The sequence below is a fragment of the Salvelinus alpinus genome, chromosome 3 (assembly GCF_045679555.1).
Source record: "Salvelinus alpinus chromosome 3, SLU_Salpinus.1, whole genome shotgun sequence".
Taxonomy (NCBI): domain Eukaryota; kingdom Metazoa; phylum Chordata; class Actinopteri; order Salmoniformes; family Salmonidae; genus Salvelinus; species Salvelinus alpinus.
The window spans coordinates 79,976,921-79,990,115 of NC_092088.1; the positions used below are offsets into that span (position 1 = coordinate 79,976,921).

A 13,195-nucleotide genomic window follows, 5' to 3' on the forward strand; every position below is an offset into this window, starting at 1 on the left:
ACCGGCAACATAATTACTATGGAGAATACTTTGTAGTGAAACCTCATGATCTTGCTCCCACTATCTACTTGGCTTTATTGCGTACATATTTCCAAGCTTGGGAAAATGGAAAACATTAACAATAACGTAATCTGGCCTCAGGGAGCCCAGTGGGACAGAAAAGGCTGCAGCATCCCAATGTGTTCAGCCCTGACACAGCAGAAATAGCATCGCCACATCCATGATTCAAACTGTAGGGGCAGCTGGCGGGGACAGCTGGTGAGGACTTACCCCAGCCAGCTAGGTGATGTTCCTGCCAATTGGCACTCATACACTTCACAGGAGACTTCCCCAGCAGTGGGGGCACCAATACGTAATCTCTCCCTCTCTCTCCATTCAATGTTGAATCATCAATGTCCTCTCTTCCGCTCACCTGGGGATGTTTGACACAACATGAGAGAAACCATGACAGTCTGGCCCTCATCTTAAACCCTGTAACGGCAACCTAATTTTAACCAATGCAAAAATTAAATATTGGTTTGCACGACTTCCCCCCCAAAAACAAATCTGAGGGGAGGCATTACACTTTTAAACCTCTTAGATTGTTGAATTACTTTTTTAAATCATACTTTCCTCTGACAAGGTTAGCTTTAATAACAAGGTACCCGTTGCCATGTACCTCCATTTCCTTGGCAAAGAAATGCTAATGAAACCAACCAGCCATTTTTTCTGTAGGGCAACAGTAGGGCAACACATGTCAAAGTAATGGTTCTGTGTGGGTGTTTGAATGGTCAGATGTAGTGTGTGGGTGGACAAGATAATGATGTGAATATTTTCAACCAGAACCAACATAACCATTACAGTTTAATAGACAATAGATGAAATGGCCAAGAATAGACAGGGCGATAACTTTCTACATGAAGAAACTAACAGGAATACTGAAGCTAAACCACTGACTTCCTGTATGTAACTAGAACTGCATGACTCTGTCCCTCCACATGTTCCCCTCAAACTGGGAGTAAAAAGAGAATTTTCAGTCCCACATCTTCAGCGAATGAAGCTATCACCCCAGAATAAAACAGATTATTGCCCCCACAATAATAATCTCACTGGTTGACAGGGAAACACTGGATAGGTTGAAAAGCACCTCGTATGCTGCACCTTTGTGCAATTAAATCATAACCTTTTCTGAAACCAGTCATGCAGACCTGGGTCAAATATGTATTTCAGACATTTTAAATATTTTTGCTTGATTAAGCTTCTCAGACACAATAGAAACAATGACTCTGTGCATTTTAATCAACTATGCTGGCTATAGTTGGAGGAAAGGGTTGTACAAATTCAACAAAATTACTGACTAAGCCCACAGGTAACTACCTAGCCAATTATTTTATTAGAGATGTTCACCAGTTCAATACACATGCCAGAGACTCTAACATTGATTGTTTCAAACATCTTTCTGTATACCAGCACAGTGGAGTGGAACAAAACCACAACAACTCAAAGCAATAACAAGGAATTATTTTTAAAAGAATGTCAAAATCTGGCTTATGACTGAATGCTCATAGCAGCTCAGTAGCGTCTGTTTATATCTGTATAGGTAATTATATCATGTATTGAACCATGCACTATAAGATGTCTGCAATGGAAATAAGTCATTCACTTTTTAATGTATGTCCTGTCTGTATATTTTTTCATTTACATTTTTTGTCATTTAGCAGACGCTGTTATCCAGAGCGACTAACAAGGGTTAAGTGCCTTGCTCAAGCGCACATAGACATATTTTTCACTTAGAAACAGTTACTGTTTCTGAATACAGTTTCTGTCAATCTGAGAGTGTGTTCCTTTAACAGATCTTTATCAAATTAGGCCTAATGCCCAGAAAACTGGCTAGAAAGCGATATGACCACAGACCTGGGTGGAATATGTCAATAGTTGAGGTTCACATGATTAATCTTGCCTGGCATGAGTTTGCACTTTTGGGATTATTTGATTGAGTTGATTTGCAGCAGGTATCCTAACTGTTAAAAGCATTGGGTTTAAAACCAAAAAGTTTCTGGTTCGAATCCCTTAAGGCATTAGGCCTAATTTGATAAAGATCTGTTAAAGGAACACACTCTCAGATTGACAGAAACTGTATTCAGAAACAGTAACTGTTTAGATAGCTGTTGATAATGAGCTCTTATATGGGTGCAATGTACAGAACATTTTACAATTATCATTCTCAAACCTCACTGTCAGTTGTAACCACAAGATGATGGCGGTAAGGGAAAATTTAAATTTTGGGGGGACAAATAAGGACACCTGACCACAACCACTTTATCCCAATGTTTATTTTCTATGCAAATATCACACTGATGGGAAACTTATACATTGTTCATAAACATTGCTTCCGTGTCATGCATCTCGAGCCTCAAGCTTCTTATCAACAATGGATAAATATGGACAGCCGGACAGTAAAAACACGATGTTCTACATATTCTCAGTTGAAGTCCTTAGCCTAGGAATTGTCAGGTTTTTCCGAAGGTGGGCCACAGGATGAGATTGAAGCGCACTCGGGCTTTGCTCTCTTTCTCAGCAACAGAGAAGTAATTCAACAGGTCAAAGTGACCCATATATGAACAGTATGAGTCCCGATGTTGGTTCACCAACCACTCCCACTTCCTGGTGTCCGCATGGCCTGTTCCAATGTATTTAGATTGAAGATGCTCCAACTGGCTGTGAATGTTGTCTGTCATCTTCAGGCAAATGTCTGGAGAAGGAAGGAAAATTATTTCAGTGCATATAGCTGTTATTTAGCCAATGTTACAACCTTAGCAATAGACATTTTTGTAATTTGCTTTGTATAGCCAGAAACTGTCCTTTAAACTTACTCTGCCGGTTGTCCACATGTTTGGTCCTTATGCTGTTGGAAATTTAACACAAAAAAACAGGAGAGTTTTATCAAACATATTTTTACTGCCATTATGATTTATATCACCCAACAGACGCAAAACCATGTAAACAACAGAATGAGCTTGGCTAGTACACATGCATCGTGTGCATGTATTTAGCTTACATTGTGGGTGTGTAACGGACATCACGCTGCTTGCTTAGCGAGTATCGCTTCCACCGGATTCGGCTCACACCGGATTCGGCTCAAACCAAATTCGAACCCAGGAACTCTGCCTTGCTAGCACACGAGACCACGTTGATCCACGTGAAAAGCTAGCTATTTGGCGGCGCAAGTGGAGACACTTCAGGCTGAGGAGTGAGTTTCACATCCCCATGTGCTACATTCACCCCTCAAACTTACTCCAGAGCGACCGAGTGCAACTGTAGATCTGAGTCACGGCACCATCTGTTAGCGACATCACAATGCTTGCTTAGCGAGTACTACTTCCTCCTAATTTGGCTCACAACCAGGACCTCTGCCTTGCTAGAACATGTGACCGCCCTCCTGAAGCGTCATAGCAGTCGCATAAAGTGAAAAGCTAGCTATTCAGCTGCGCAAGTGGAGACACTTCAGGCTGAGGAGTGAGCTTCACACATCCCCATGTGCTATACTCTCATGCCTCAGGTGATCAACAAACCCTGAGAGCCACACACTGACCCGCCTTTTGAAGTGTGATATTAACTACGGCATAATAAGGAAAACGAGGAAAGTTCAAATGACAGTTTTCAACATTCTAGGGTGTCCAATCAAAAACGCATATGTTAATTGTGTAGATCAGAGATGGGCAACTCCAGTCCTTAGGGGCCTGATTGTTGTCACACTTTTCCTCCAGCCCCAGCTAACACAACTGACTCCAATAATAATTAACTGGCTACCTGACAGGCTCACTCTCCCATTGAACTCGTATACTTTCCTCTGGAATCCGCAGAACATAAAAAAATAGCTACAAATATTAAAATGTATTTAAAAATTTATGGTATTGAAAAACCATCCCTTGGCTATTTCCAAATACCCTAGTATACGGTATACCGCCCAAGCCTGTTTCGTAACCTAATACAGTACATCCAATAATAATTACTGAGCTTTGTTGACATAGCGGTGCAGGTTTCTCGTAACAACTCTTGAGGATTTTACATTTTGTGGTCGTCGTCTTAAAAGTTGTTTCTGTGGGTTGCAAAATTAGCATGACATGAGCTGAATTAAATATAAAAGGCTTTGACATTTTACAGAGATGCTTGTTTTTGTGAGAAATCTTCGAAAACAGGAAATTCGATTTAATATGAAAGCGCATACTAAAATATGACATGTCATGTCTCAAAATCTATTAGTCCATCTTACGTCCTAGCCTCTATTGTTTTAAGTGAATACCTGCAGTCAATTTGTTAGGAGATAAAGCTGATCACATTCTTAATTTCACCTGTCACATTATTTCACATTGTGAAGATGACTTAGTTCCCCAGAACAGTTGAGCCAGTCAAGGGTTCGTTTGTAAATAGCACAACAGGAGAAAGCGGGAGCCGGTGAGCCCATGTGTGTATTGACAGGGGTTGTGTTTTATATTGAAAATTACGTTTTTTGTTTTTGTTTCAATAGAGTGATCAGGGACGTGCAACTACAGTTTTCCTTCACAGAAAATACATTAGTGCAACATATTTGAAATAAAATAGCTTCATTTTTATCAGATGACAACAGAAGTGTAATAGTATTTTGGCTGACAGCCACACAAGTAAACATGGCTTACAATGCAGAAACGATACATGGCACATCATATTTCTAATGTTTAGCCCTATCATAGAAAGACTTTAGCCAGTTACATTTCCTAATGTTTTGCTTAAAGTTAATCTTGCGTAAAAAAAATATATACAGTGGGGCAAAAAAGTATTTAGTCAGCCACCAATTGTGCAAGTTCTCCCACTTAAAAAGATGAGAGGCCTGTAATTTATCATAGGTACACTTCAACTATGACAGACAAAATGAGAAAATAAAATCCAGAAAATCACATTGTAGGATTTTTTATGAATTTATTTGCAAATGATGGTGGAAAATAAGTATTTGGTCAATAACAAAAGTTTCTCAATACTTTGTTATATACCCTTTGTTGGCAATGACAGACGTCAAACGTTTTCTGTAAGTCTTCACAAGGTTTTCACACAGTGTTGCTGGTATTTTGGCCCATTCCTCCATGCAGATCTCCTCTAGAGCAGTGATGTTTTGGGGCTGTTGCTGGGCAACACGGACTTTCAACTCCCTCCAAAGATTTTCTATGGGGTTGAGATCTGGAGACTGGCTAGGCCACTCCAGGACCTTGAAATGCTTCTTACGAAGCCACTCCTTCGTTGCCCGGGCGGTGTGTTTGGGATCATTGTCATGCTGAAAGACCCAGCCATGTTTCATCTTCAATGCCCTTGCTGATGGAAGGAGGTTTTCACTCAAAATCTCACGATACATGGCCCCATTCATTCTTTCCTTTACACGGATGAGTCGTCCTGGTCCCTTTGCAGAAAAACAGCCCTAAAGCATGATGTTTCCACCCCCATGCTTCACAGTAGGTATGGTGTTCTTTGGATGCAACTCAGCATTCTTTGTCCTCCAAACACAACGAGTTGAGTTTTTACCAAAAAATATATTTTTGGGTTTCATCTGACATTCTCCCAATCTTCTTCTGGATCATCCAAATGCTCTCTAGCAAACTTCAGACGGGCCTGGACATGTACTGGCTTAAGCAGGGGGACACGTCTGGCACTGCAGGATTTGAGTCACTGGCGGCGTAGTGTGTTACTGATGGAAGGCTTTGTTACTTTGGTCCCAGCTCTCTGCAGGTCATTCACTAGGTCCCCCTGTGTGGTTCTGGGATTTTTGCTCACCGTTCTTGTGATCATTTTGACCCCACGGGGTGAGATCTTGCGTGGAGCCCCAGATCGAGGGAGATTATCAGTGGTCTTGTATGTCTTCCATTTCCTAATAATTGCTCCCACAGTTGATTTCTTCAAACCAAGCTGCTTACCTATTGCAGATTCAGTCTTCCCAGCCTGGTGCAGGTCTACAATTTTGTTTCTGGTGTCCTTTGACAGCTCTTTGGTCTTGGCCATAGTGGAGTTTGGAGTGTGACTGTTTGAGGTTGTGGACAGGGGGCTTTTATACTGATAACAAGTTCAAACAGGTGCCATTAATACAGGTAACGAGTGGAGGACAGAGGAGCATCTTAAAGAAGAAGTTACAGGTCTGTGAGAGCCAGAAATCTTGCTTGTTTGTAGGTGACCAAATACTTATTTTCCACCATAATTTGCAAATAAATTCATAAAAAATCCTACAATGTGATTTTCTGGATTTTCCTTTCTCATTTTGTCTGTCATAGTTGAAGTGTACCTATGATGAAAATTACAGGCCTCTCTCATCTTTTTAAGTGGGAGAACTTGCACAATTGGTGGCTGACTAAATACTTTTTTGCCCCACTGTACAGTATATATATATAAATAGGCTGGCTACACAGAGAAACATACAGGAGAAAAGTAGCTACACATCATTCAGAGCGCTGTCTGCTGATAGAATGCCTGTTCATGGATTCTCAGAGTTTAGAAGTGCAAAATTAGTCTGATGCCGAGCAGAAATTACAATAACAAGAATTTTAGATCTGTGTTAACAAAACGCACTTATGGGTTTTAAGTGGCTAAATTAATAAGGTGACAGGGCATCATATTGTGTTAGCTTTCTGCCGTGTTTGAGAAGTCAAAGCCCTTTGGATTAGTTATTTGTACAGCTGCCACTGCTATCTTGATTACCTTGCGTTTTTCTCCTCTCAGTTCTCCATGGTCTTCTCCTCCCCCCTCTTCTCCAAGCAGTCTGGCCCGTTTCCCTAGCAACTCCAGACTACACACAGACACAGCCTGTAGACATGTTGTTAGAGAGCCAGTACTGCATGCGTCAAAACTTTCTTCATTTGCACAATGTCGCTTGTTCAAATTCGCTTGTAAATGTCCAAACTCACCAAAAATGACATTCTTCAGTTTTTTCTTCAGTTTCTTGGCAATTTCTCGCATGGAATAGCCTTCATTTCTCAGAACAAGAATAGACTGGCGAGTTTCAGAAGAAAGGTCTTTGTTTCTGGCCATTTTGAGCCAGCAATCGAACCCACAAATGCTGATGCTCCAGATACTCAACTAGTCTAAAGAAGGCCAATTTTATTGCTTCTTTAATCAGGACAACAGTCTTCAGCTGTGCTAAAGATAATTGCAAAAGGGTTTTCTAATGATCAATTAGCCTTTTAAAATTATAAACTTGGATTAGCTAACACAACATGCCATTGGAACACAGGAGTGATGGTTGCTGATAATGGACATCTATACACCTATGTAGATATTCCATAAGAAATCAGCCGTTTCCAGCTACAATAGTCATTTACAACGTCTACACTGTATTTCTGATCAATTTAATGCTATTTTAAATGGACAATTTTTTTTGCTTTTCTTTCAAAAACAAGAACATTTCTAAGTGACCCCAAACTTTTGAATGATAGTGTATGTATAACTTTATGACCTGGATTGACTGCCTTTGCGATTCATTTATTTTCGTTTGCGCTTGTTAGCATATTTAGCTAGCAGCTTTCATGGAAATTCGCTATTACTTTTTTGCATTTTATTGCCCCCATTTGTGTACTAAACCGGTAATACCATAAATCCCAGGGTGAGAAGGACTGTATGATGATATGAAAAATTCAAATCTGGAGAAATACCCTACTGATTGATTCAGAATTGTCTTTCAAGCAAAAACGACAAGAATTCAGTAGCTACTGCCTTACAATCGATAAAAACATAGCATTTTTTTAAATTTTACCTTTATTTAACCAGGTAGGCCAGTTGAGAACAAGTTCTCATTTACAACTGCGACCTGGCCAAGAGAAAGCAAAGCAGTGCGACAAAAACAACACAGAGTTACACAAACAAACGTACAGTCAATAACACAAAAGAAAAGAAAAATAGAAAGATCTATGTACAGTGTGTGCAAATGTAGAAGAGTAGGGAGGTAGGCAATAAATAGGCCACAGAGGCGAAAATAATTACAATTTAGCATTAACACTGGAGTGATAGATGTGCAGATGATGATGTGCAAGTAGAGATACTGGGGTGCAAAAGAGCAAGAGGGTAAGTAATAATATGGGGATGAGGTAGTTGGGTGTGTTATTTACAGATTGGCTGTGTACAGGTACAGTACAGGTAAGCTGCTCTGACAGCTGATGCTTAAAGTTAGAGATGGAGATATAAGACTCTAGCTTCAGATATTTTTGCAATTCGTTCCAGTCATTGGCAGCAGAGAACTGGAAGGAAAGGCGGCCAAAGGAAGTGTTGGCTTTGGGGATGACCAGTGAGATATACCTGCTGGAGTGCGTGCTACGGGTGGGTGTTGCTATGGTGACCAGTGAGCTGAGATAAGGCAGGGCTTTACCTAGCAAAGACTTATAGATGACCTGGAGCTAGTGGGTTTGGTGATGGATATGTAGTGAGGGCCAGCCAACGAGAGCATACAGGTCGCAGTGGTGGGTAGTATATGGGGCTTTGGTGATAAAACGGATGGCACTGTGATAGACTACATCCAGTTTTCTGAGTAGAGTGTTGGGGGCTATTTTGTCGAGGATCGGTAGGATAGTCAGTTTTACGAGGGTATGTTTGGCGGCATGAGTGAAGGAGGCTTTGTTGCAAAAAAGGATTCCGATTCTAGATTTAATTTTGGATTATAGATGCTTAATGTGAGTCTGGAAGGAGAGTTTACAGTATAACCAGACACCTAGGTATTTGTAGTTGTCCACATATTCTAGGTCAGAACCGTCCAGAGTAGTGATGCTAGTCGGGCGGGAGAGTGCGGGCAGCGATCGGTTGAAGAGCATGCACTTAGTTTTACTAGCATTTAAAAGCAGTTGGAGGCCACGGAAGGAGTGTTGTATGGCGTTGAAGCTTGTTTGGAGGTTTGTTAGCACAGTGTCCAAAGAAGTGCCAGATGTATACAGAATGGTGTCGTCTGCGTAAAGGTGGATCAGAGAATCACCAGCAGCAAGAGCGACATCATTGATGTATACAGAGAAAAGAGTCGGCCAGAGAATTGAACCCTGTGGACACTGCCAGAGGTCCGGACCACAGGCGCTCCGATTTGACACACTGAACTCTATCTGAGAAGTAGTTGGTGAACAAGGCGAGGCAGTCATTTGACAAAACCAGTGAATTGAAAATGTTTCCCATCTATCTTTCTGTGCCTCGGCTAATTATTTGCTGCAGTTTATCACTAGATTAACTCATCAACACCAAAAATAACATTACAATGTAACCAAACTCACATGTAGGCCTACCTGGAGGTAAGCTATACTGAACAAAAATATAAACGTAACAAGTAGTGTTGGTCCCATGTTTGTTTCATGAGCTGAAATACAAGATCCCAGAAATTTTCCATAAGCACAAAAAAAAAGTATTTCTCAGGTGAAATGTGCACAAATTTGTTTACATCCCTGTTCATGAGCATTTCTCATTTGCCAAGATAATCAATCCACCTGACAGGTGTGGCAAATCAAGAACCTGATTAAACAGCATGATCGTTACACAGGTGGACCTTGTGCTTGGGACAGGGCATAAAATGTACTTTTTGGTCCACCAGCCACAATGGCAGGTAGATCAAAAAAATATACCAGCCACTCAGACCTTTTACCAGACAAGATTACACCAACAAAACACAGAGAAATGGATGATAATGTTTTGTAATGTTTAGAAAACAAATGTATTACTAGTAAGAAGTAATGTGGTATATTGTTTTTCATTTTTGTGACCAAAATATGTTCTGTCAGAACTATGAAAACAGCTACTGGATAATTTATTTTACTATAAATGCTTGCACTGTCAGAAACCGTCTCGGGGAAGCTCATCTGCGTGCTCATCGTCCTCACCAGTGTCATGACCTAACTTCAGTTCGCCGTCACAACTAACTTCAATGGGCAAATGCTCAACTTCGATGGCCACTGGCACACTGGAGAAGTGTGCTCTTCACAGATGAATCCCAGTTTCAACTGTACCAGGCAGATGGCAGACAGCATGTATGGCGTCATGTGGGTGAGTGGTTTGCTGATGTCAACGTTGTGAACAGAGTGACCCATGGTGGGGTTAGGATTATGGTATTGGCAGGCATAGGATACGGACAACGAACACAATTTTATTTTATTGATGGCAATTTGAATGTACAGAGACTGTGATAAGATCCTGAGGCCCATTGTCGTTTCATTCATCCACCGCCATCACTTTATGTTTCAGCATGATAATGCACGGCCCCATGTCGCAAGCATCTGTACACAATTCCTGGAAGCTGAAAATGTCACAGTTCTTCCATGGCCTGCATACTCACCAGACATGTCACCCATTGTGCATGGGTGACATCCGTTCAAAAAATGCAGAACCAAGAACAGATATAGCCCTTGGTTCACTCCAGACCTGACTGCCCTCGACCAGCACAAAAACATCCTGTGGCGAACTGCAATAGCATCGAAGAGCCCCCGCGATATGCAACTGTTCAGGGAAGTCAGGAACCAATACACGCAGTCAGTCAGGAAAGCAAAGGCCAGCTTTTTCAAGCAGAAATTTGCATCCTGTAGCTCTAACTCCAAAAAGTTCTGGGATACTGTAAAGTCCATGGAAAACAAGAGCACCTCCTCCCAGCTGCCCACTGCACTGAGGCTAGGTAACACGGTCACCACTGATAAGTCCGTGATAATCGAAAACTTCAACAAACATTTCTCAATGGCTGGCCATGCCTTCCTCCTGGCGACTCCAACCTTGGCCAACAGCCCCGCCCCCCCCGCTGCTACTCGCCCAAGCCTCCCCAGCTTCTCCTTTACCCATATCCAGATAGCAGATGTTCTGAAAGAGCTGGAAAACCTGGACCCATACAAATCAGCTGGGCTTGACAATCTGGACCCCCTATTTCTGAAACTGTCCGCCGCCATTGTCGCACCCCCTATTACCAGCCTGTTCAACCTCTCCTTCGTATCATCTGAGATCCCCAAGGATTGGAAAGCTGCCGCGGTCATCCCCCTCTTCAAAGGGGGAGACACCCTGGACCCAAACTGTTACAGACCTATATCCATCCTGCCCTGCCTATCTAAGGTCTTCGAAAGCCAAGTCAACAAACAGATCACTGACCATCTCGAATCCCACCGTACCTTCTCCGCTGTGCAATCCGGTTTCCGAGCCGGTCACGGGTGCACCTCAGCCACGCTCAAGGTACTAAACGATATCATAACCGCCATCGATAAAAGACATTACTGTGCAGCCGTCTTCATCGACCTGGCCAAGGCTTTCGACTCTGTCAATCACCATATTCTTATCGGCAGACTCAGTAGCCTCGGTTTTTCTAATGACTGCCTTGCCTGGTTCACCAACTACTTTGCAGACAGAGTTCAGTGTGTCAAATCGGAGGGCCTGTTGTCCGGACCTCTGGCAGTCTCTATGGGGGTGCCACAGGGTTCAATTCTCGGGCCGACTCTTTTCTCTGTATACATCAATGATGTTGCTCTTGCTGCGGGCGATTCCCTGATCCACCTCTACGCAGACGACACCATTCTATATACTTCCGGCCCTTCCTTGGACACTGTGCTATCTAACCTCCAAACGAGCTTCAATGCCATACAACACTCCTTCCGTGGCCTCCAACTGCTCTTAAACGCTAGTAAAACCAAATGCATGCTTTTCAACCGTTCGCTGCCTGCACCCGCACGCCCGACTAGCATCACCACCCTGGACGGTTCTGACCTAGAATATGTGGACATCTATAAGTACCTAGGTGTCTGGCTAGACTGCAAACTCTCCTTCCAGACTCATATCAAACATCTCCAATCCAAAATCAAATCAAGAATCGGCTTTCTATTCCGCAACAAAGCCTCCTTCACTCACGCCGCCAAACTTACCCTAGTAAAACTGACTATCCTACCGATCCTCGACTTCGGCGATGTCATCTACAAAATAGCTTCCAATACTCTACTCAGCAAACTGGATGCAGTTTATCACAGTGCCATTCGTTTTGTTACTAAAGCACCTTATACGACCCACCACTGCGACCTGTATGCCCTAGTCGGCTGGCCCTCGCTACATGTTCGTCGTCAGACCCACTGGCTCCAGGTCATCTACAAGGCTATGCTAGGTAAAGTGCCGCCTTATCTCAGTTCACTGGTCACGATGGCTACACCCACCCGCAGCACGCGCTCCAGCAGGTGTATCTCACTGATCATCCCTAAAGCCAAAACCTCATTTGGACGCCTTTCCTTCCAGTTCTCTGCTGCCTGCGACTGGAACGAATTGCAAAAATCTCTGAAGTTGGAGACTTTTATCTCCCTCAACAACTTTAAAAATCTGCTATCCGAGCAGCTAACCGATCGCTGCAGCTGTACATAGTCCATCTGTAAACTACCCACCCACTTTACCTACCTCACCCCCCATACTGCTTTTATTTAATTACTTTTCTGCTCTTTTGCACACCAGTATCTCTTCTTGCACATGATCATCTGATGATTTATCACTCCAGTGTTAATCTGCTAAATTGTAATTATTCGATTTATTGCCTACCTCATGCCGTTTGCACACATTGTATATAGATTCTCTTTTTTTCTACCATGTTATTGACTTGTTTATTGTTTACTCCATGTGTAACTCTGTGTTGTCTGTTCACACTGCTATGCTTTATCTTGGCCAGGTCGCAGTTGCAAATGAGAACTTGTTCTCAACTAGCCTACCTGGTTAAATAAAGGTGAAATAAAAAAATAAAAAAAATAAAAATGTTTGGGATGCTCTGGATCAACGTGTACGACAGCGTGTTTCAGTTTCTGCCAATATCCAATAACTCATCACAGCCATTGAAGAGGAATGGACAACAGCCTGATCAACTCTATGTGAAGGAGATGTGTCACGTTGCATAAAGCATATGGTGGTCACACCAGATACTGACTGGTTTTCTGATCCATGCGCCCACCTTTTTTGAAAGGTATCTGTGACCAACAGATGCATATCTGTATTCCCAGTCATGTGAAATCCATAGATTAGGGCCTAATGAATTTATTTAAATTGACTTACATTTATATTTTTGTTCAGTGTATGTTATTAGACTAGTAGCTTTCTATGTTACATTTCAGACTTAAGATGAAATCACATGGAGACGCCCGTCAACGGCATGATAGTTGCGTGCGAGAGTAGCGAGTGTCAATTCACATACACTGTGTAGCGTTTGCCAACGCCATGAAAATCCTTAATGAACAGTTTGTAT

General features: G+C 42.3%; 1 protein-coding gene across 3 annotated transcripts in view; it reads right to left on the bottom strand.

Annotated features, from left to right (window-relative positions):
- Nucleotides 1-2,294: 2,294 nt before the first annotated feature.
- Nucleotides 2,295-13,195, bottom strand: part of LOC139571426 (splicing factor 3B subunit 5-like) — a 50,537-nt gene continuing 39,636 nt past the window's right edge. Inside the window, exons 1-3 of one of the 3 annotated variants that reach the window (XM_071394286.1) lie at nucleotides 6,694-7,019; nucleotides 2,853-2,884; nucleotides 2,295-2,731 (exon numbers count right to left, since the gene is read on the bottom strand). In XM_071394286.1, coding sequence (XP_071250387.1) covers nucleotides 2,490-2,717 — 228 coding nt within the window. In that variant the 5' untranslated portion in view covers nucleotides 2,718-2,731; nucleotides 2,853-2,884; nucleotides 6,694-7,019 and the 3' untranslated portion in view covers nucleotides 2,295-2,489. Of the gene's footprint in view, nucleotides 2,732-2,852; nucleotides 2,885-3,037; nucleotides 4,841-6,693; nucleotides 7,020-13,195 lie in introns of those variants that run through there. The other 2 variants (XM_071394285.1, XM_071394283.1) reach the window with 2 other exon arrangements.